The sequence below is a fragment of the Podarcis liolepis genome (genome assembly GCF_965112155.1).
Source record: "Podarcis liolepis genome assembly, chromosome: 10".
Taxonomy (NCBI): Eukaryota; Metazoa; Chordata; class Lepidosauria; order Squamata; family Lacertidae; genus Podarcis; species Podarcis liolepis.
In genome coordinates, this window is record NC_139562.1 from 27,705,133 (window position 1) to 27,730,040 (window position 24,908).

The following is a 24,908-nucleotide window of genomic DNA, read 5'->3' on the forward strand; positions in this document are numbered from 1 at the left end:
TGCACCAAGCACTATCCGTCATGGGGACTGAAAGGTCTGATAATTTCTACTGCAGATCAGGATGCAAAGGAAGATAGAGCTGGGTTGCTGCAACTTCACAATGCTGCCCAGTGACTATCTGGGCACAATCTAGTGACAAGCCATTTATTCAGTCACAGACAGCTATTCACAAAAACACATGAGAACCCACCCCTGAGATCTCTCTCTCAGTACCTGCAGAGTTTCCCATTCCATCCCACATCTGGTCCAGGACACAGGATGAGGGCAGCAAGGCTCATCACCAGTGGGGCTAAAGCTGGGCCTGTTTATTGTTCTCCTTCGTGAGTACAACTTGCGTGGCATCCACAACGCAAGCAATATAAACTAATGCACCCTTGCACAAATTACCACTGTCCTTTCCGGCACCCAACACGTGACAATCGCAAAGGCCAGTGCCTTGTCAAAGGACTAGGAGCAGAGTTGGCTGCTTTGCTCCTGACACAAAGCCTGGCTGCCTCTTTTGGAAGAGCGAGGAAGTGATGATGTGGAACTATATGCTTAGAACGCACTCGCCACGTAACAGCTGCTAGCTACACTGCCCAGTTGGAAGTGGTGCCTTTAAAGTTTGCATCCAGGGTATGTTGGGAAGCATGGGGCAATGGAGGGCTGGGATGGAACAATACCCTTTGATCCCCAGATACACCGGAACCACCCCCTCCTTACATACCCATCGCTGTAAGCCGCTGCAGCGGCTGCAGCAGCAGTGGCTGCCGTTGCGGTAGCAGGCTGTGCATATCTGTAGGCTGCATATCCGCCCTGCAGGAAAGAAGAGAACTGACTTTATAGATACCTGTCCCCTCAAACAAAGTGGAGTCATACATACAACACATAGAGAGGAGGTGTTTCAAACTGCATCGACTCCGATGTCACATTAAATCATGAGAGGCTGCCCAACCCCTTTGCATATTTTGTCATTTCCCCCTTCCCCCAAGTGGCGGAGGGGAAATTCCGCATCACACATGTCTCTTGTCAGACGATTCGGAAGAGACTCTGCTATGGAAGTCTCTGAAGGATGAATCAGCAAGAAAAACAAAAAGAGATGCTGACATCCCACCCCATGACATAACCACGGTAAAGAGAGTTCCTTGGGAGGGAGCAAGTGTCACAAATGGTTATCATTTTAACCAGAATATTGCAGAATAACTCAAGAGATTCTCCTACTTTATTGTTGTTAGTTGAGGAAAAGGGAAAGTTTCAAGCCCAGATCCTCAAGAGAGGCATCAAGATGCACATGAACCAGTTTCATAGCCCTGATCATCTGGGCTAGGCAGAACCGAAAGGGTAGATAACCCAATAGACAAGCAACCAACAGAGTCATCTCTAAGGGCAGCAAATGTATAATGCAAGCTGCATGGCGCCGCGCCACACACACACACACACACACACACACACAGACACACGAAAAGAATTGTCCCCAAGTAGGTTTGCTTAAATTGGATGGAGGCCTGAAATTCATCATTACAGGCACATGTACAAGGTAAAGTCAACATTTGAGAGGCAAATTCTATACATGAAAATGCATGTTGAAATGAAATCTCAAAAGCAGACTGTTAAGATCAAGCCCTATGTGTCTCCCAAGAACTAAAGTGCCATTCATATGGATGGACTTCCTTCCTGCCATCTCATTCTCCCCCATTTCTTCAGTCAATTCAGAATACCTCTCTGTGTGTGTTTTTTCCCCAGCCTCTTCTTGCTATGCCAAAGTCTTCCCACTTAAGTCTCCGCAGCCGCACTTTCTTGCTTAGGACAAAGACTATGACTGAGTCTTAGCTTGTAAGACCCTCCACTTATCTTTTATGAACTACCATATCTGTAACACACAGTCTTCATCAGCGAAAAACAGCATGCTTTCCTCACCCCTCCATTAAACCCTCCACAAATCCTTTACACCTTCTATAAACCATTTCCTGGACTACCACTACCCCATCTCTTCTCTGTATCTGCTGCTAGTAACATTTAAGCTCCCCTTACCAAGCCTCGTAACCCCATTTCCTCTCATTCATGCAACTACCTGCCCATACTCCCAACTTCTCCCTTGCACAAAACTGCCTGCCTGTCTCAACCTGAAGTCTTTAAAGAGGGACTCAGTTCAAGTCTTCATGTTGTACAGCCACATGTTGTTAGTGTTACTAATATTAGTAAATACTGCTTAAGAGTAGGACATTATGAAGAGACATTAATCAAGTTTTCTTTTAATGCGTGGCTCAGCTGTACAATATGATTTTATGGAACATTTGTGCTTTGTTGCTGGACCTTTTATTTTATTTTAATTGTTCTTGGAATACAATTTAACTTTTAAAAACACTAGCATGTTCTAGGTCCCCATTGCAATCATTAGAAGGAAACTTCTTACTGCATCTTTTTATTTTACCATATTGATAAAATTGATCTTCTTATTGCAATTTTACTGGACCAATGACATAATTAAGACAAATGATGTAAAAACAGCTTGAAAATGATATCCCATGGAATGGAGAGACCTTCTTCTTTTCTAAAAGTTCCATCTCAACATTCACTCAAATGGCTTATACAGAACAGAAATTATAACAGCAAATCATGAAGCTTGAAACTACTGTCACTGAGTTAAACATCCTCTGTGTAAATAAAGAAGATATTGTGTGGGTTCTCAAACTTGCATTATGCCAATAACCCAATAATTCCAGTAACTCAAAAGATTTCGGAAAAACTAAAAAGAATACTAACATGCCTGCAACCAACCTAGGGTTCATTCAGTAAAAATATGCCATTTCACCTCACTTGTACTTTAGGTTCTCTGAGATCAAAATGGCAACTACTACCTTATGAAGTGAACCACAAGGCTGCAAAAGCCAGGTGCATGTTTTGTCCCATCTATTGCATAGTATCCATAGCTGTGCAGGGACAACTGTAATTTTAATTTTATACTTCTGTCTTTTATTGGAGTTACTGTGTTTCGAGGGGGGGGGTGCAAGGAAGAGGGCAGCCTAAAACAAAACAATGCAGATGTGTTAGAAGTATGGAACAGATTCATTATGAATGCAAATTCAGTATGAACACAATAGTATCTCCTCCCCATCTAGCTATTACAGGTGGAGAAGCTCATAGTAAATATTGCAAATTTTTCAGTTGTTCCACTTCTGCAGTGTACAAACCCTTTGGAAATGACTAATCTTCAAAGCTCTATTGGAGGGAAGGGGGGGGTCCTTCTCCCTGATTCACATGCAAGTTGCTTTACCTATCTATGGTGCATTAAGGTAATTCCAAAAATAGGCACCAAAATAGTCCCCTGCTACAGCAGAGTGGAGAATTGCTCTATTGCATCTCCCTAAATAGGGAAATGACATGACACTAAGCCTCCCACAGTAGCTCTGTTTTAATTCTTTGTTAATCCCATTGTGCTGCTCACTAGTAGCTAAGAGAGAATTTTACAGTGAACAGCAGATCAAAGTAAGCTTTGATACACATTCACAGCAATCATCCCTTTTCTTTCCTTTTTCGAAAATCAGGCTGCAGAACTACCAATGCATCTGATAATCAGGCATGCTCAGATTTAGCCATTTCCGTCTTTGGCAACAGTGACGGCTGAGCAGCTTGCCTCAAAATGTGCCCAGCGCGCTCCTTTCCCAAGATATTTTTCTACTGACATTTCAGATAATCAGTTGTGTTCGGCAGGATTGTGAACATGAGGACAAGATGCAGTTTGAAAAGAAGGAAAGGTTTTCCCCATTTCAGTCTCTTTAACTTGCATTTCTTGTAAAGGAATAAAACAGAGCGGAATCAGGGTGGGAAAAGGGAATGGTGTAACATTTATTAATCAAATTTGACAAAGAAAATGAAAACTAAGCATGCCGACATTTGGAACTAAAAACAACCAGCAAAATCACCACGTTCAGACTGATATTGGCTAGTTCTATCTATCCCAGCATTCTCTTGGGACAGCAGTTTGCCCTAGACTCTACCACAAGCTTGGTGAAGTACACAGCCTCAGTAACTAGAGCGTGCAGCCACAAAAGACCTGCTATTACGGAAACAGTCAGTCACCACTGGAGTTAACATTGCATACCTTAAACAAGTCCCATATACACCCCAAAATAAATAAATAAATAAATAAATAGATCCCCGCCCTAACCCCGACCCACACCACAAATGTTAATAATTATAACAAGCAATAACCCATCTGTTATATCAGAGAAGGGAACAGAGACTCCACTGAGAGATTTAGAGCGAGATCTTAACATTTCTTCAGCTGACTGCACAACGAATGGAGGGGAAAGGAAAAAATAATTCATTGGGAAAATGAAGTTTAAAAGGTTGATGTGTATTTTCTGGTAAGCATGCACTTATGCAGAGGTGAAATTGTTAATAGAAAATGGCAGATGTGTACTTGTGAATGGCTGCATCAGTGTTGATGCAAAAGACTGAAAATCCTTACTATGGATGTGTTGAATGAAGTCAAGAGCTGGGATTAAATGAATCTCTAACATGCTCCTCGCTGAAAAGGAAGGAGCATGTACAAATAGCTGTTTGTGTTGATGGTGCTTGCTTGAAATTTAGCAGGTCATAATGCAACAAGGGGAAAAAAAATGTAATGAACTTATTTCTCCAGACCATAGGAATGTTTTAGATGTGTATCTGTGAAACAGACATGTAAAATCCTGGTGCAAGATTCTTCACGCAGCAGGACTTTCTGGACTTTTGCACTACTCTGAAGTTATCTGAAATTCCTTAGAGCATGCATAGGGGACCCTGCAAAACATCACCCTCCTACAATTATGGCATGTCCACGGCTCTCCCAGAAGAGGCCTGCTGACTAGATCACATAGGATTATCCTGTTCCCCTCCCCTCAAGTATTATTTTACACTTCTCTGCAGCTACTCACAAATAACCCTAATCATCGCAGGACAGCCTTAAAAGCAATATTGAGTGTTCTTGTCAACCAGTGAAAGGGACAGATCATGACCAGCTGTTCTATATTTCTCTGCAGCTGGGCAGTAATGAGCATATGCTTAAAATTATTTAATCTCAATTTCTAGGTGATTTGTGCCAAATCCTCCAAATTTCAATTAGGTAAAGGACATTGACCGCATTGTCATCACCTTCAAAACCAATTGAGTTTAACTGTGAGCATGCGATGCCAGATTCCTTTCTGCCATAAACAAAGCCTCTATCGTAAAGAGGAAGCAAGGCAGGGGAGGGAAGCAATGTGGTCGTGACTGCTTAAGGAGCAAATGTACGGCAAAGGAAAGGCTCTTCACATTGTATGGCTATCTGCTTCAGCATGAGGTCATATAAATGAGAGCAGCAAGGACAGGTGCTGCTTTAGCAAAGTGGGAAGCTGCCTTTAATTATGCTTTCCCATCCCATGTATACATAAGGAGCCCTACAAAGTTGGGTTGTAGGGTTCTCATCTATCAGTCACTTGGGATACCCTGAGCAATGTGGCAGAAATACACCAAGCTCAATTATTCTGCTTTCTGGAGGGCAACTGAAAAAGCAGGAATATAAACGACAGCTCAGCAACCAAAGGCATAACGAAACATCTCTTTGGATTTTTGAGTATCCCCCACAAAACAGCTGTGGTTTCAGTACCTTTTTCAAGCAATACAAACACTAGTTCAGCCAAACCAAAGTTTCAGTGAATACTGAAACTATTATAGGGGCTTTTGGGTACAGTCATAACTTTGCCATGTTAACTTTTTACACCTCTTCACTTTACAAGTGTATGGGACAAATGCTTTTCATAGAAAAGTCAGAGAACGATGCAATCGATTATTTTATCAATATGCAAAGAAGCTTTTAAGTTGAAGAATTGTCTGATATGAACACAAGGACCATGCTTTTACACACACTTACTTCTTGTGGTTATTTTTGCAGTGTGAACCCTTAAGGCCTAGTATAAACGACATGGCTCCAGAGTTGATCGCACACTGATATTCATGACATTGTAGAGAAACACACACAAACCACAACCATGATCCAAAATATGATTTCTGCTCCTCTCTCCTCTTGTCATGTCTTACTGTACCCTCAAGACAATGATGCTATAAGAATTTTGCAGATACTGGTGCTTTAAGGTTTTGGCATACTTGAGCACCATCTTCTAGTTCTTTTTTGTTTTCAAATAATAGTCATAGATTCCTTGCAATATCAAAGCTGCACATAATACATTCTTTCTTCCATGTGCACAGTCATGACCATTCTAGAGTATGTGCCCATGTGGAAAAAAATACAATGTGTGAACATACAACAGCAGCAATTCCTATGAATGTAGCAGCAATGGGTGGGGCAACCTATTGCGACCACAGGAATTGCCTATGAGCTGTCAGGGCATAACTTGGGAAAGCTGAGACTGCTTTTGTGGAGAAAAACACTGAGTGTAAACTAGCTTAAGCCATGTTCAGATACAGCGTTTCATCTCCTCTGGGACACTTAATCCCATTTATAAGGTTTTAGGAAGTTTCAGAAATGTATTTACAGCTGGGTAGTGGTGGTAACTTTCCTGACAAACCAGAGCCATAGCATCAAAATCTTGAGATGACAACAATACCCTGTAACACAACATAAATGTGAGACTAAGTGAACTAGAGACAATCCCTCAGAGTAAGCAGCAAAGGACATTTGCTGGAATTCTATTATGTGAACCAGCTTCTTGTCTCTAGGGCGCCATCAGGACACCACTTATGCTGTTGACAGTTGCCAAATCTCAGAAAATAACTCCAACCAATTGTTTCTTTCTTTCTTTCTTTCTTTCTTTCTTTCTTTCTTTCTTTCTTTCTTTTCCCCCCTCAAATTCAAGTGTCTACTTCCAAACTATGTAACAGATAACAGAATGGGATCTAACCAATGCCCAGGTTTTCTTGCAAAACAGTCAGCAGGTATGCCCTCTATGAAGCATGATTATAGAACAGAAAAAAAGAGAATAAAAATGTGCTTCTGCTGCACTGGTTGTGTATGGGTGACAAATCAAGGAACTTGCCTCGTTGCTTCTACTTTGGTTTAGGAAAGTTGCCCTATTTGTTATGAATGTATGGTTTGTGCAGCACTGAGATGTACTGGAGTTCTGATCACATGCTCACAAATGTATGTTGGCCTTAAAAAAAAAAAAAGACTCTGTTCCCATCTCTAATTTGATGTTGGAACTGTTAGTATTAATTCAAGGTTGTTGTTTTTTCACTGCAATCCACAATCTGATTGGTTGGCAGGTCACACTGGCACTCCTACCTGAGGTATTTTAGCGCTAATGATTGGTTCCTGTAAGACTATTCTATAACAGAACACAGGAAGAGCAGTTCAAAAACACAGCTGTGGAAGGAAACAATCACACAAAAAGCCCAAAGGGCTTACCAGCCTTTTCTTTCCAGAGGATGCAAGCACGCTTTTCATATATACGGTTGGCCTTTTAAGTCAGCTGCTCTTGCAAAGTAAACCAATGCTAATGGAAGCTGTTACTTCTTATACCTATCCTCTGCACCCTGGGGCTAGTTACCTGCATTTTTAATGCCAGAAAGCAATAAACCTTGTGGGATAGCCTTTATCATGAAAACAAAGTAGCTAAGCAGGATGATTGCCTCAGAGGTAAAAAAGGGAGAGGAGAACAGAAAAAAGGACAGTAAAATTTGAGACTATATGGAACTGGCGGAAATGACTGGCAGAATCCGAGACCAGGGAGAAGAGTCGGTGGAAGAAGACTGGAAGAAATCTAAAGATTATTTACAGAAATACTGCAAAATTAATGAATGTTAGAATGATGTCGGAATGAAGTTAAGTGGTTCTAGCAGCAGTGTTATAAAGGAGTATGTAAAAATGGATTGTTAATAGGTGAGAATCTAAAGTTATAATATATTAAGATAAAGGATTAAGATAAAAACAAAGAGGGAAAGGATTTGCTGAATTAACTAACTGAACTGGAATACAAAAAAGGGAGGTGTGAGGAGGTCAGGGAAACAAGTAAATGAAAGATAAGACACGGAAAGATTGATTTGTTTTTAATAGTTTTTATTTTTCTGTATTTTGTATTTTCTTTTTTCCTTTTTTTTCTTATTTTTGTAATCTTTTCTGAAACTTTAATAAATATCATTTTTTTAAAAAAGAAAAGAAAAAAGGACAGTAAAATTTGGGATCAGAATGAGAAGCCAGTTTTCTCTATTTGCCCTTCTCTGCCTTTGTTATCATCCCCTCTCTTCCTTCTTCAGTTTGTTGCCACCATCTAAACTTCACGGAGGTGACTTTGCAGTCCAGTGTCCAAAAAGGTTTCCTTCACTACCTTCCTAGAACAGCTATGCAACACTGATACCCTCACCATTCCCCTTACAATAGCTATTTTCCCAGAGGCAGGAAAATGAATAGCTAGCAAGTTGTTAAAAGTAAACAGCACTCGTTTTGATTCATGCCAATTAAGACAGCAGAAAGCAGATTGCTCAGAAGATATGACTGAGATGTAGCCATACATTTCAGTTCAGCTGGCAATGAAAAGCAATGGGAAAAGCTTGGTTAATCTACCTTGAGAGACTTCATTTACTCTACTTCTGTTCTCTTCCTCAACCCCACAAAAGTATGGAATCTACATTGTCTATAGCTAAATGACCCATCAATGCCATTTTAGGCCTCAGGGATATTTCAGTGCCAAGGGTACTATGCAATAAAAAGAGGCGTGCAGATTCTATATACTGCTAAAATAGCTGCCTGCCAAAAACAAGTCAGGCTGGGGGGGAAAACCTTTCAACAAGAGTGGGGAAATTACCACACCTGACACCTTTCTTGTCATTCGCATCTCTGGCTGTGCAAGGGATGATGCTAAGCAAAAGATGCTATTCATTTGCTTGTCTCCTCACTGCATGACTAGTATCCAGCTGTCTCCTCTGTATGTGACAGCAATTTAGGAGTGCTAGTGGAAACCCAGGGTCATCCTTTTGAATTTCTACACAAATTACATATAACAGAATCTGGCCAAGGTAGGAAGCAATGCGTACATAAGATCCACAAGTAAGTGATGTTGAAAAATCACCATCAAAATAGGATTTTCTATGTTTAGCCAGAGTGTACTTGCTGTAGCTAGCCTACGCAGGACAAATGTCACCTTATGAAGTTGACCAGAAGCAACTGAAGGCTGCCCCATCCATCACCAAGGGATACATTTAAACAATGACATGATTTTAAAAATGAGGCTATTTTCTTTAGTAGGAAAAATATGACATTCTCCTGTCCTAACTACAAGGTCTCCGTGACATCAAAGCTGTACATCTGTTGTCACTATTCAAATTAATACAAAGTGGGTGGTACTGGGCTAAGTTTTATTGTCAGCAGATGCATATGGGGAGATTATTTTAACCTCTCTTATAAAGTGAGTGAGAGAGAAAGGAAGTACGCCCCTAGTTATTCTGTTTATGAGCCAAGTTATCTCTGAGCTTTGCCTGAGATGGACATGTAAATCAGAGTGCAAGAAATTCTGTGGATCAGGCTGGCTTCTTGAATCACATGGGAATGCAAGACATCACATAGGTAGTGAAAAGTTTCAAGAGGTACAGTAGGATGATAAACTTTTACCTAACACTTTTGCTCAGGGGAACTACAGAGAACAAACTATGGGCCAGAAGGTACCATTATATTCAGGGAACGAAGGAGCAATGTGCTACCTTTAAGTTGCCCTGATACTGGTCAAGGGCAAACATTTTCTAAGAAGGCTTAACATTCACATTTCTACACTGTGTAGGCTTTGTAAACCTTGAGTTCTCTAGGCCCCCTACATCAATAAAACCTTCGAAAGGTCCCAAGAGGGGAATGTAAAGAAGTGATGGAAAGGAAAGATCTGAGGCCAAATCAATCCTGTTATCTATTCATTTTTTATTTTAGGGTTGAAATTATGCCAATCGGAAATGCACAGACAAGAAGTTTTAATTTGGTAATCATCTCTCAGGTTGATTAGCAGCATATACCGTACCTGTGTGAAGAGGACACTCAACCTTGTAAATTGACCCTGGCAATGGTTAGAAAACCTAGAGGCACAGCAGGTCTTGCGCCCAGGGGCAAGTGCAGTGACAGAGAAACATGCTTGCATTCTTAAATATATAAATGTATATATCCACAAGGAAGAAGAAAATCAAAGTAAATTATATTTGAAAAACAAACTAAAAACATCAACAACAACAACAATAACAAAAAAAAGGCTGGCTTATCAGGGGGGTTGGGGATGAAAAGGTTCCGGTGTGTGTACTTACATAGAGGTCAGCACCGTAAAATCCGTCCTGGTAAACCACACTGCAGAAAATCCACACAAAAACAAAACAAAAACAAAAAAACAAAACAAAAAGAACAGAAAACACATTCCGGTTATTGAGGACGGCAGCATGCACATGCATTTTACACAGGCAGGTGATGTATGAAACCATAACCTGGGCTTTCGGGCAGGAGCAAATCAGCAAGAGATTGTGTGTGCGCACGCACGCTAGACAGCTCCATGTCATCCTCCACAGCATGCAGGCGGGCAGGGCAGAAGGGGAGACAGTATGCAAAGGGGGGATGGGGAAAGAACAATCCTTGTATCGTCATACAAAATAGTGTGTTGTCTTGCTTTTCTTTTTAAAGGACTCAGTGCCCTGAGGATGAGAAACACGACTTGAGAAACCTTGCTTCTAGCTGGTAACCTGGACCAGGGTTTTAGTTAACCCTCTAAAACACATGGACAAACTGGCTTCATAACTGGCTTCATGTAATGGGCTTCAGATAGTACCAACAAGTTCTTTAGGAGGAGTTCATCAAGGGCTGGAGTCCACCTAGGTCAGAAGCACACCAAAAGTTGCGTATAATTATGCATCTTGCACCCTTGTGCGATCACTTTCTGATATCCATACATCACCTGTTATATACCCTGTACATTAGACATGCGAAAAGATTTGGCTGATCACACAAGCATGCAAAGTACTTTAAAAGTACTGATTTAACACCTCAGGGCTGGGGAAAAAATCCAAATAAATAAACTCTTGATCCAGGCAGGCACAGCTACATGTAACCAAGAAAGAAATACCCACAATGCATTGCTTTCAAAAGCGGAGATAATTAGGTGGCTGATCTAAGGTCCAAAAATTGAAAAATAAGGGGAATCCCTGATAGTAACGACACATTCCAGAGCAGAGAGCAGCACCTGGAGAGTTTAGGTGAACAGAAGTTCTCATCTAGCAGCCACTAATTAGTTTCTCCCAGCACCTCCAGAAGCGAAAAACTGGAGACGTGAAAGCCCCAACACCTACTGCAATATTTCATAGTATAAAGCACTTTGCTTTGGTAGGGCAGGGGACCAGGGGAGGACAAGGAAGGAAAAGAGGGTTTGCCACAGCCCTGGTTATGAATGCATGCTTTAGCATTGCACAGCTTTCTCCTGCTTTGTTCCTTTGGATAAGCTGTATGCTAAATCACTCATATTAAAAAGCATTAGTTCTCCATATATGAGATCCTTGGGTGCATGTCTCTGCTTACCAGTTAATGTTATCACAGGCTAGGAGGAAGGAGGCAGTATTACTTGTAATTTTTTCCATATGCCGACTGGAGTACAAAATGATGCCAAGATTCTCCCACTCTGATCACAACATACCCACCTACAGGAAGTTACAAACAACAAGGCCAGTATAGCTTGACTGTAAGTCTGCCTTATGATCATCAGGCTTCTACAGTGATGAAAGTTTAAGTGATCAGGTGGTATCCAGTCTCATTATGGTCATAATCCATTCCCTACAGACAAAGTGGCACTTTGATCTACAAAAACACAGCTGATGTGGACAAACAGGCTTGATGGCGCTAACTTAACAAAGAAAGTAACACTGATTCGGCAGCGAGAAGAAGGCCACTACAAGGAAGAAAATCAGGGGCCTTTCATTGCTGGGTTGAGTTTATCAGATCCATCTTGTTAACAAAGTATGCTTACAATTATTTCAACGACACCTTGTATAAGAATGAGTTGCAGAGAATCTAGCAGTTTGCTAAATTTCAACAGTTTACCAGATGGATAAAAACACTCAGCTCTTATAAAGGTTCATTTTTAAACACTTGGGGGGAGGGAATAAAAGTTATGTACTACCTAGCAGCAAGTGATTATGCCCTCAGAAAAAGAAACTTATTTGCTTCACTAGCAAAGCTGTCTCTTCCTCTCTGGCCTAGTATACTGAGACAAATTGTACTATCAAAAATTCTCTTTTCTCTACCAGAAGGAACCAAAACTCTTTCTTTGTCATCTGCTGTACAGGAGTTTCCTGATGACGACAATAGGTGAGTTATTGGTCAATTTTACAAAATTAACTAGTACAGTTATGGGCAGTTTGAGGGAGCAGCTTGCTTACTATTGTCTTTCCCCAACTAGTGTATAATTTAACATCACTTGAATAGATACAGTTCTATCTATATTCTGAGACCCATTTTGGATCAGAACTCTGACACTACGCTGGATTTAAATGTTCAATTTAAATCTTATTGAGATCTTGAATATGTTCTCCCATGTACTATCAGGGACAGCATCTTTTCTAGGAACATTCCAGCCGTTACTATCAGGGATAACAACAAGCACAGCAAACGACCTACACATGAATCAGTGCAAGAGGGATACTACAGGATTAATTCATGGGGGAAATATCAAAGGACTGCTCTAGAAATTCTTCCTGTACAGATCAAGAAGGATGCTCCACACAGGTATTTGCTACTAATGAGAGTGGTACAGTAAGCAAGTTATAATTATACCATCTCCTATTGTAAAAGAAATGAAAATCTGGCAACTGCATATTGCTTCCCTTAACTCATTTTAAATTCTGGGCACAGCAATCCAATCTTGTTAGTTATTAAGATGTTCCAACTGAACTACCATGACCCAGAGCATTCCTATATATCACTATGACAGCAGACCAGGAATGGAGAACTTTTTTTCTGCTGAGGTCCATGTTTCCTCAGTTATAATCTATGCTAGTAGTAGGCAGTGCCAGAGCCAAGGTCAAAAGAAGGCAGACTCCCCATTTTTCCTACTTCCATTCCTAGTGTTTCCCTTTCCGTGCCATTGGCCAAGTTACATGCATTTTATTCAGCTGCAATTGCCCACCTCTGCAGCAGGCTATTTGGTATCTAACTGCTCCCAGTCAGAGAGGAACAGGCTCTAACTTGCCCTGTCTAGGTGGTTTCTCTCCTGCTCAGGTTTCCTCTGAGAAGGATCTTAATCTGCGAAAGATGCTTGGAGAATAGCATTGCAGACAAAGCAGCCTCCTCAGGGTGCAAAGTGAAATCTTACAACAAAAATGTCTGAGCTTCTGGCATCCTGTCAAGGCTAAAAAAAACCCCAACAACTTTATTTCAAAGGTGTGGGCTGCTTTACTTTTTAAATAACAATAGAGCCGCTGGTTGCTACAGATTCATTATCACACTATGGGAAATAACCAAAGGCCAAGGAAGTAAGGCCACACATTAAGACACACTTTGTATCAATGCTTTTCGTTTTGCTTTTTAAAGACTGGACTTTATACACTTTTCAGCCCTTCCTTTATCCTATCTTAAAAATAAGATTTGATAGATCTCTATTTTAACTCTTCTCAAAATGTCTCCAACCAAGAAAGCAAATCCATTGTGGGTAGCTGAATGTCTCTTCTGTGTCCCGTTTCCAGGAAGAATACCATGAAACTGAGAATCAATGCTTGCCACTCCTGGATAACGACGATACTGGACTTTTAAGAGTGCAGAAGCTGCCTCACTCCAGACTCTACACCCTTTCCTTAACTCTTATAGGCATATTACTTTACCAATGCAGCCGAACTGCTACCACATGATAGCGGAATTGACACGTTAAGATAAACAGCTGCCCTTCACTGATGCACCCCCAAAAGACGCTAAAGTTTTTCCCAGTCACAAATGTTAAGATTTTGGACTTCCCTTTCCAGAGGCAATTGGGTGCAGAGTGCTCTGGTGTTGGCATATCCTGACTCTCACCATCCATCATGTCTCAATTTCCCCCCTCTTTAGGGGTTCAGCAGAACTCCTAGGTTCTGCGGAGGACTGCGTGTTGATTTCCAACCCTTACCCTGGGTAAGCTGGGATGGCTGTTGGAGGTACTGCTCTCACTGCACCATACACTGTCCGCCCTCGGCCCCTCAGATGAGCTCCCCTGAATGCGGCTGCTGTGGTGGCTGCAGTTGGGTAAGGGAAGCCGGGAACTGTGAAGACAGACAGACAAGGAAAGATATGAGAAGGATCACTACGTCCGCCCAGTTAACCACAGCCATCTTTGACTAGAACGATACGCAACTCCAGAGCTGGAGAAATGTTTCGCACCTGTCCTGCAAAGGAGCATGCTTTGAGCCCCAATGACATTGCATACCTCTCGCTACATCATGGCCTTGAAGGGGAGGCAGGGTTGCAGAGAGGCCTGGCATGCAAGGGATTAATGCTGTGTCATGCCTCATTCATCACAAACTGCAAACTGTTTTCCTCCTCCTCCACCCCATTTTAAGAATGCCATGCAGTCTGGTTAGAAACAGTCCGAGAAGCACAGAGAGTTGCCACTTATACAGGCAGGTGACTCTTCCACATACTGGGGGCAGGCGGGCTGGTGGGCTTTAAAAGTCTGTTATTATGAGCCTCTTAAACTGGTGGACTGACAACGAGATTTTGTGTGTGTGTGTGTGCGTGTGTGTGTATTCTTCCCACACTCAATTTAAGTACAGAGAGGACCTAAGAATCTCCTGTAATGCAGCCAAATTGATAGCGATGTGCCAGTTTACCAAGAGCCCACCTTCCGGCATAGGTGACCATTAAGTGGTTTCGTATATATTGGGCCCTGTTTTATTACACTTCATGCTGGAGTAAACTGGCTCAGGGCAAAACATGTCTAAACCTCAGAAGGCAGCTGGGAACACAAGGCGATGACAGATGATACCCAGAAGGCGCCAGTCAGTCACAAGGCACAAATCCAACCCAAGGTGCTTCCAGGCGCATGCCACAAGGGGGCCTGCGATGGACTCGCAGTTTAGTAGCTTGAATAATATGTACTTTGGAGTGCAGCCTGTTTCACTTCTTCAGTTCTAAAGCAATTGGTTCCTTCATGCACATTTCCTCCCTTATGATTTACAGCACTCTTGTAACTTGGGGCAAGCCCAGCCACAAGCAGGCTTGCAGGTGTGCTGCAAGATGGAAAGGGTCACAGCCACTGCCCAGAGAAGTGCTGTCACTTTCTAACAAAGCCCATCCTTTCAAGTACATATTATACAGACTGAAAATAAGAGGGCTAACAGATCACTGTTTACTCAAGCACAGTAACAATACAGGGGCCAATAGGGGCTACTTACTGATTAAAGGAATGTAAGTGTTAATACCCCCCCTTCCTGACAGGGGCACTGCAGCGTCATTGCCCAGCGAGACATCTGCTTGAAAACTGGATGCTAATTTAGTTTTAAAAAGAATAAAAAATGTAAAAAGGTTATAAAGAAACAGCAGTTTGAGAACACAAACAAACACCACTGCAGTTAAATAGCAGAAAGAGACGCATCAACGTTTTCTACCTGCATATAATTCAGGGCCATACACTGCTCCAACCACAGGGCTCAGCTTCCAACCTGAAAGAATAAAGACAGAGGGAGCATCAAGATCTACCCCAGGGGAAGAGCAAACAGCTCGATATATGCAGTGTCGTTTCTGGTGCATATCCGCCTCTTGTTTCCATGCAGATTGCTGCTGTGTATAAAGGCAGGCTAGGTTTTCCCAAATTCTCACGTTCTGGACATAGATGGAAGAAGCAGAAAATCAACTGATTCCTTCTGGTAAAAATTATGTGCAATTACGTCCTGCAGTTCAAGTATGAGTCTTTATTCTTTTTAAGGTAATGGGTGGAGTAAGGGAGCAAATGAAAAAGATGAAGTCTAAAGCGACTACTACAAGCTGTTTTACAATAAGAACAAAACAAACAATTTGTGAAATTGAGGCCTGAGATCGTTGAACGCCTGGTGGTGAACTCCCAGTGTTAAGTGTGATGATGAAGATTTGAAAGAACAAGAGACATGCCTCTCCTAATAGATCTGGCTCACAATGCAGTTGTGAGAGCTAGCATTTGGTGCAGACGCACCACACACTGACTTAACTGAAAAGGGCCACCTCCAAAACTAGGCATATAAACTAAGGGGGTGTCAGTTTATGATTGCTGCTGCCATGCAGCAAGTGTTGGTTAGAATCATACACGTTTCTGAACTTCTGCACTATAATTCCTTGTGCTAAACTAGAGACCCTATTGCTTCAGAGCTCCTCTACCAAAAAGAAGTACCATTGTACCTACCTGAAGGGTAGATTTGCTTTCCCAGTGTAGCATCACTGGGCTGGGCTTACTTGTGCCTCTAGTGGACTTGTTTCAGTGGCTCAAAGGTGGGTGAGGTCATTCCATACCAAGTGATCCAACTTTTTTAGCTCATGTCATCCAATCTTCTTAATATTTTGTACAATTGCTGAACGATCAGAACTAAGTTTAAACATGTATTTTGTTGTACTTCATGAAATGAAATGTACAAACAAGAATTCTTTCAAAGCATTACTTCTATCACTTGGTTTTGGATCACATTGTTAAGAGAAAAGCCTGGCTAGCTTTACAGACACCTTTTAATTGAATAACTTTCTAAAGAAATGCCTGAAGCAACTGATATTGTAGAAGTCTTTTTTATTCTGTCATATTTTACTCCAAGAAGACCCATTTATACTAAATAAAACCCAATAAGGCAGACATGTATGTACAATTTTTTTTCATGTGATCCCATTGAGATCCCAATATGAAATTTTGCAGGTAGCTCTAATTTTTGAAATTTCAAACCTTCATAGATAAAAAATTAAAATTTAGATTTAAACTTAGTTTTGATCATTCAACAAGTGTGCAAAATATTAAGAAAATTGGATGGCATGACGTAAAAAAGTTGGATCACTTCAGATGGAATGACACAGTGATGGAGAGCTGAGAGTGCCTTATGAAGATTATAGGAAGGAAAGAGATAAACAACTGGAGGACACTGGAGAAGTACTCCACAAAGGAAGTGTTTTACCAGTGGGTAAGTGGCCAGAGTGAGCCTATCTAGACATGTCAGAATAGAAGAAATGGTTGCTACTTGTCATTTAAGCGTATTAGGTTTGAGCCCTTGTTGAAGGCCTTCCTGTAGGAACGCTAATAAGTCAGGGATTGGAGGTGGCTTCTGCTGGAACTTGTTTGCACCTGGTCCATTTAAGAAAGGCCCTCCATGTCGCCTGGTAGATGTGGATTGTAGACGGGTGTCTGGAGTGCAGAACTGTGGAGATGAATGCTGGTGAGAGACACTGGTTCTCCATATGTGGACCAGTTGCCCTTCGCAATGCAGGCTGGCATCCAATGTAATGGTTGTATTTAGGGGATTTCTGAAGGAGATTCCTTTTCGGAGGGTAACACCCCTTTTCCACCAGTGCATGGTCTCCCATAGGCATGGACGAATTGAAATGCAGAGGTGCTTGCTGTGGAAGGAACCACTGGAGTGGTCTCACATGAAGCTTGGCCTATGGCAATGGTTTTCAACCGGTGTGCCGTGGCACCCTGGGGTGCCTTGAATGATAGTCAGGGGTACTGAAGGCAACACTGGCCTCTGCCCCTCTTTCCTTCTTTCCCTCGGTGCCCTCTTACGACTCTGCCTCCCAAATGCTTGTGCGGCTGTTGCAGCAGTCCTGCCTTCAAGCTCCCCAGGCAAATGGTGCCTCTAGGGCTGGCCAGGGGTTGATGGTTGTCAGGAGCTGAGGCAGCCTCAGAGTAAGCAAGCAAGTGGGTGAGGAAAGCCAACCAGCCAGTCCACTGACCCTTGCTGTTGGGAATGGACAGAAAAGTGGGAGGCTGAGCAGGCGGGCGAGCAGGCAGGCTCTGTGCTGGCCTTTCTTGTGCTTGCTGTGTGCAAGGCCTGCCTAGGAGCCGAGTGCCTTCTGCCTTCGTTCACTAGAGGCACAAGTAAGCCCAATCCAGCAACGCTACTTTGACAAGTGAAATTGAGATCAACACACAAACCATGAACTGATCAGGTCAAAATGGGCTGACACAAACCAACCAAGAACATAATGCCCAAGTACAATTCATGGCTCAGGCAGGGTCATGTGTTTCAGCCCCATGTTGGACAAACGATTCCTGCCTCACGGGGGTTGGACTAGATGACCCTCGTGGTCCCTTCCAACTCTACGATTCTATTATTCTAATTATTATATATGTTCTTTTCTTCAACTTTTTTTCTGAATTTGTGGGTCTGAAAATATCTCTGCAATGGCATTTTTAAATATTTACCCAACAAAAAGCAAAGTCAAAAAGCATTCTACAAAATAATGTAGCAGAGTTCAGCTGCTAACTCACTATGTTCCTATAAACTGAATGAAAACTTATGGGTCAGAGCTGTGCAAACCATGTGCAGTACACATAGTAGTACAAATTTGAATTTGGAGTCTGGCTGGTTTTTATACTAGATTAGTAGATTTATGATGTAATGCTAGAGGCCAGGAGGGGAATATATCAGTAACCCACACAGTCCCATACTGCTACCATTGAGGGGCCACACCTGTATAATAAAGGACACTAATGTTCCATATTTAACATCAAGAAAGCTCTCAGCCAAAGACTTGAAGAACTGCTACTATTCAATGTAAACAGTACTATACTGGATGGACCAATGATTGAATTCAATGCGAGGGAATTCTTGTACATCCTTGTGGGGAGGAGCTGTGGCTCCGTATTGGAGGACATGAACTACAATCATGACTCATCCTTGATATTGCCAATTAAAAATTCTTAGCAGGTAACACAGCTGGAGGAAAAAAGCTTGTGCTGAGCTCAGAGAGCCATTACCAGTCTAGCTCAGTACAAAGTAGTTCCTTATAGCAATATTAGATGCGGGGCGGGGGGGGGGCAAATTTCTTTTTAGTGCAGGTAGAACACAGTTCTGTCTATGGTTCACAAAGTGTGAGGCAGCCTTCCTATGAATACAAGAGCATTTGCAGTAAACACATCTGAGCTCCTACCCCAATCGCTTCTAGTTCAATATGTAAGTGCAGAATGCTAGTGCCATCTGTCCTTTCTCCCATTAACGAGTGTAGCGAAAGGATGCAGCACACAAGCCAATGGCCTTTGCAGGTTCTGGCTGCTTCTCTGTAGTTCCTATCTGTAAAGACCTGCTGTTAGGGTTTCTTTGCCCCCAAGTGACACACTGTATGGCCGCCACTACTTTACATGGGAGAAGCTGTACTTCAGATTGCAGCCCATTTACTTTGTCTCATAGGACTTAAATGAGAACCAGTGAGAAGTGAGCCGGCCCTAACTTTTATCTGCAGTGTCTTGCTTTGGGTCCATCCCCTCCGTCCCCTTTATGTAATGAAAGTAAGTATGATGAATGTGGGGAACTGGCTTTCTTATATAGATTATAAATAGTTATATGTGCACATGCACAAAATCATTGTTTTATTTTTAACTTGGGGGTGCTTGCAATGCCATTTGAGAACGTATAACTGAACCACAAAGGCATATTTCCTAAGTAACCCCTATTTCACTGTAGTTTTTTACAAGATTCCATTTTTATTACTTGATAAAGTTACTTACACTTCAAAGATCTGCCATTCTTGAGAATTTATATTAGGCTACTGGCAGGGGTATGCAGCTATATCATCTCAGCATAACTAATTAACATGCCAGTGCAATGCATTATAATATATAGCACACCTTTGGAACAAAGCCTCTGTGCTGTCACAACAAGAAAGCTAATATGACTAAGGGCTTAGCACAAGCATGTGGGTAGACAATGTACAGCTGCATGAAAACTCAGCTTTTACAATTCTGTGAAAAACACAAACACCATCCCTATCCAACCAGACAGCATACAGATTTAGCAAATATACCCTTCTCAATGAACCTTGTTTAAAACATGCTGTTATTCAACCCAAATTAGTAACTAGCATTTCTCACTTAATGGTGATTGAGCTTAATGGTGACTAAGCCAGACCAAGAGCTACTTTTAGGAGACAGCGAGGCTGAGAATTTGGACCTTTTTGCCTCCAGTTTTGTTTTAGCCACCTACAAGTGCTTTTATAGTGGCTGTTGTACTATGGACTTCTAGGTCAACACCAATTATTTTCAGGAAGATCAAAGTTCATGTGTTTCATTACATACCATCTCTTGAGAATTAGTATAGTTAAACGGCAAGTGCTGAAACCGGTGCATTGCCATTATCAAATGTTGTTCAGGTACAGTATTTGGCAATAAGCTTTTGTGTAACACAGACATGGTCAAATAAGAGCATTATAGGAAAGGTTAATTCACACAAAGAGACTGGTAGTCAACGGGCAAGTTCCTTCTTTGTGGGTTTTGTAAACCTTGCTAGGACAGACAAAACAGGACTTCACCCTTCTAACCTAGCATTTTATGATTTCTCCCAAGGTCTTTGTGGAAAGGTCTGTATGAGGGATAAGGGAAGAGAAATATTTTTATTTTTAATTACAGATCTGCATGTGTATTTGTTAGGCCCTTTCCTTGTCCGCATCCTTTCCCACTATTAAATATTGGGTCCACTTTTTAAATACCTCCCCATTCTAAAAGCAGTGATGGAACTTTTCATGTTGAACATTTCTCACTAATTTACCAGGGAATGGCAAGGGCAAAGTTTTCGTTATTCCCTACAGTTTGACTTGTTAATCTATATTTAACATTAAGTTTCCTTGCTCAAAACAAATTCTAATACCATTAAATAATAGCTGTTGGGTACTCTCTTACCCTTTGAAAAACAGGCATCTTACTTCAGTGTTTATACACACCAGTCACAAAAGATTTTGAAGATGCTATTCTTCCAACAAAGCTTTCTATTATGCTGAAATCCAGGGAAGGAAGAACAGTCCCAATAGCTTAGCTCTTCCCCCATAAACCTTGTTTATTATTAGCAGAATTTCCCCTTACCGTTTGCATACGGTGTGACCATCTTCTTATTAGTCATCACACGGGCAGTGGCATTATTAACCTAAAAGTAAAAAGGAGGAAAGGGGGGAAGAGGGGAGGAAGCACAGGACTTTAGAGAAAATGGTGAAAACTTGTGTGTGTGTTTGTTTTGTTTTTAAACTTGTTTAAAAATTCAGCACATTTAATTTTACTTTTGCAGGTTGCCATTAAATTAAATATTAAAATTGCAAACCAATCTAATTCTGGCATTTTAATTCTGGCATTCAAGAAAAGGCCAAAAAGAGCACATTTTCTCAGGCATCCCTGCTACCTTTGACTGAACTGGGCATTTGATGCTCACTGATCCAAAGGGCAAAAACTCCCCCTATTGCTATTTTCTCCACGTCCAGCTTGACTGGTATGAAGTAATGAACAAAAACAACTTTGTCTCATATTTTAGTAGCCTTCTGTCTCATATTTTAGTAGCCTTTCACTGAACTGCAGTGGCCTACTAATATTACAGAGGAGACATCTATTCAGGCGGAAGGAGAGCTTGGATATCCCAGGTGCCTTGGACTAATTCCCTCCACTCTGGATTCCTAAAGCAAGGCTGCCTGGCCTACATCCCAGTTTCAGGATATCCTGAGATATTGGCGCACCCATCTCCAATTGCTGACTTTTGAGAGGAGGACAAAAAAACAAACACCATTTAGAAACTGATAAGGTGTCTCCTGATTTCGTAGTGCACTCACCCTCATTTCTGAGCTCTTTATAGCCCCAAGCCTTCTAAGCACTGCAGCAAGTGTGTGTTACAGCAGAAATGGTGCTGGAAAAACATGGGAGCGGTGGGCAAAGCCAAATTACTGCAGCCCCGTGTCAGACACAGCCTCAGAGCTCTTGCAAAGAGGGTGAAGGCTGAGCTAGAATCAGTGACATTTCGAAATCCTAAGCCGTAACAGAAGGAAAAGCCACAAGGCCGATTTCAAGATGGAGTCTTAGATGCCCTCTGACGTTTAACAGAAGAGTGAGCTTGGGCAGGGAAGAAGGGAGCCTGGAAACCCATTACTCTAATTTCAGCCCCCAAACAGTATAAACATCATACATTTAAAAAGAATGGGAAACAACAACGATGAGACTGAGAGCATGCTGTTAAAACACACATAAAAAAAGAAAAACAACAACAACAACAATCGATTAATGGGGCTAGGGAGGGGGAGAGAGAGAGGAGAGGTCTCACAGACAATCATTAAGATGGAGCGAGTGCCTGAAATCAGCTGCTACAGCAGAGTGCAATACAAGCACTTAAAGGAAAAATGGCCAAAACCAATCAGAAACCACCAGTCAGCAAAGAGAGACCAACAGCTGCATTTAACTGAGTGAAGAAGAAAAAAATGGCAAGGGGAGAAAGGAAAAATGAAAAACAATCACAGGTTTGGAGAGAGGCAGAGCAAGAAAAGAAAAAGGGGGCAGGGAGAGAATAGAGAGGGGAAAGGTATGGGTGCATTAATAAAAACCAGCCAAACTGGAGTTCAGTAACTCTGAGTAAGATGTGCAAGGGAAATCACCAGGAAGTCAGTAATCAAACAGCTCAGACTTATACAAAACGGTATGTACATCCAAAGTCCAGGCGGCATTACTCAACAGCATTGAAAATAAAAAGGGGTGGGTGGGTTGGGGTGGGAAAGGGGAAAGGAAAGGGGGGGACAACAAGTCAAATCACATTTTGTAGTGTTAATGTGAAATGGCAGATGGATTTTTTTCTTTCTTAATTTTGTTTTGCATTAAAAAAAGAAAAGAAATAAGCTTCTCCTCTAGCACTTTTGTTTCACTTACCGCCAACTCGTACCATCGCCAGCATTGTGTATAGTTACCATGGAAAGAGTGAGTCAAGTGAAGGGCCCTAAACACTAAACCATTGAAAAGGGAAATAAAACAACAAAAACAAAACAAAAAAACAAAACAAAAAAGCAAAATATGCAGACATCTTACTCAAAACGGCGGCTTTAAGTTTCCCCCCCTATATTTCGTACTTTTTTCTCTTAAAAAGGGAGGGAAAAGAGAAAGGGGCCAGTTAGCCTTCAATATGAGGGAATATATTTTTCTCCCCACTGATTAATCAGTTACTTCCCACGTGGTTAACAACTATTCACATTTATCAAACTCTGTGCACATTGTAAGAGCTAATTTTGAGTGTGTATTTACTTACTGAAATCATCTCCAGAAAAAATTATTCTAGCAGCCCAAGGAAGTTTCTTCCTGTGTTGTCAATCCCTTCCTGCAATTAATGTAATGTCACACTCATATGAAGGAGAACTGGCCTCTGAGGAAAAGGGCAGATTCTGGCTGGCCCCCTTCTTTGTTGTTAAGACACAAAAGTTACAAATTGGACAGTGCTCTTTTCGTTAGTTTTGATCAGGATTGGCAATAAAAAGTCGGAGCCTCATAAACTGAAGCAAAGGAAAATCAAGACAGCAGAAGGTCAAAAATTTGGAGTGGGTTGGAAACAAACTTAAGAGAAAGGAGAAAAAGAAAAATACCTAAAGTAACAAAACATATATAGATATATATTTGGGTGGGTGTGTTATTTTTATACACCTCAGTGCAGGGGGGCAGGGGAGTGAAAAACACAGAGACACAAACACACGCACACACGCACACAAGACAGGAATCCAAATGTGAAATAAGTGAGGCAAGACACAAAAAAGAAACAAAAGAATAAATATAAAGAAGAAATTGAATTACTGAAGACATGCACCTCGATTTTACGGCCCTCTACCACGGTGCCGTGTAATTTCTCCCTGGCCCTGTCTGCATCAGCACTATTCTCGAAAGTTACGAACCCGAATCCCTGCATGCAGCGGGAGAAGGGGGGAAAACATGCACATCGTTATATATTGAAATACTGATATCTAGATAAATAGAGAAAAAAAATATCACAGTATGAAATTGACATCAGCACAACTTAGCAATACTCTCCTAGAGTCACATTTTTGGTTCATGCATGTTTCATGAAATAAATTTAATTTTTTTTAATAAAAAAAAAGTTGTAATCAGATTTAAAATAATAACAAACATAAAGCAATTGAGGCCAGACCAAAACAAGTACAGTTACTCGAGACAAATTTTGAAAAGTAAACTAGCTCCTAGTTTGACGGAACAAAATTTATTAAATCCTAGTTGGAAATCCTCTTGCCATGCGGAACCTTACAAAGGCATGACTCTACAACATTTTCAGTAGTTGCCTGTTTATGGCAAGGATACACACATGCAGGTGCTTTGAACATGCCACTACAAAAAGGGAGTGTGGTCCAACAGTTTAATGCTGTGCAAGAAAGTCACACCCTTTGCAGCAGCTCTGGAGAAATTGCAGTTTTGGACTCGTCTTTTATCGATTACCGCATACCTATATGATATTACCCTCTCTCTCTCTCTCTCTCTCTCTATATATATATATACACACACACACTGTAAGTCTTTACACTATACAGTGGTACCTTGGTACTTGAACAGCTTGGCTCCTGAACAAATTGGCTCCCGAACACTGCAAACCCAAAAGTCAGTGATCTGGTTTGCGAACATTTTTCCGAAGCCGAACGTTCGACGTAGCTTCCAATTGAGTGCAGGAAGCTCCTGCAGCCAATTGGAAGCTGTGCCTTGGTTTTCGAACGGTTTCGGGGCTCCCAAAACGGATTAGGTTTGGCAACCAAGGTACCACTGTATATGCTCCAATAATGGTAGAGCAACTGGACATGGTAGAAACCTTGCTACACAATTGATCCGTTTATCTTTTCAGTCCAAGCTTTACATTTCCTTTTCCTGATGCAAAACCCTTACATTTAGTTGTAAAATGAGCATTGTTTAAAGAAATGCTGCAGTATATGCATATATCATCATTAAGTGGGCAACTACTTAATCTGAGGGGAAAGAATCTATTACATGGGAAAGAGCACAGAAGCTTGGGACTGATCTGAAGAACTG

General features: G+C 41.5%; 1 protein-coding gene across 35 annotated transcripts in view; it reads right to left on the minus strand.

Moving 5' to 3' along the window:
* The window catches only part of RBFOX2 (RNA binding fox-1 homolog 2), a gene marked incomplete at its 5' end in the record, with an annotated part of 176,762 nt that overhangs the window by 6,632 nt on the left and 145,222 nt on the right, over positions 1–24,908 (minus strand). For 9 of the 35 annotated variants that reach the window (XM_083462224.1, XM_083462214.1, XM_083462205.1 and 6 more), the window contains 7 exons: positions 707–795; positions 7,241–7,283; positions 14,061–14,193; positions 15,325–15,417; positions 15,538–15,591; positions 20,952–21,012; positions 23,686–23,778. In XM_083462224.1, coding sequence (XP_083318350.1) covers positions 707–795; positions 7,241–7,283; positions 14,061–14,193; positions 15,325–15,417; positions 15,538–15,591; positions 20,952–21,012; positions 23,686–23,778 — 566 coding nt within the window. Of the gene's footprint in view, positions 1–706; positions 796–7,240; positions 7,284–10,233; positions 10,789–11,488; positions 11,608–14,060; positions 14,194–15,324; positions 15,418–15,537; positions 15,592–20,951; positions 21,013–23,685; positions 23,779–24,908 lie in introns of those variants that run through there. The other 26 variants (XM_083462226.1, XM_083462225.1, XM_083462221.1 and 23 more) reach the window with 13 other exon arrangements.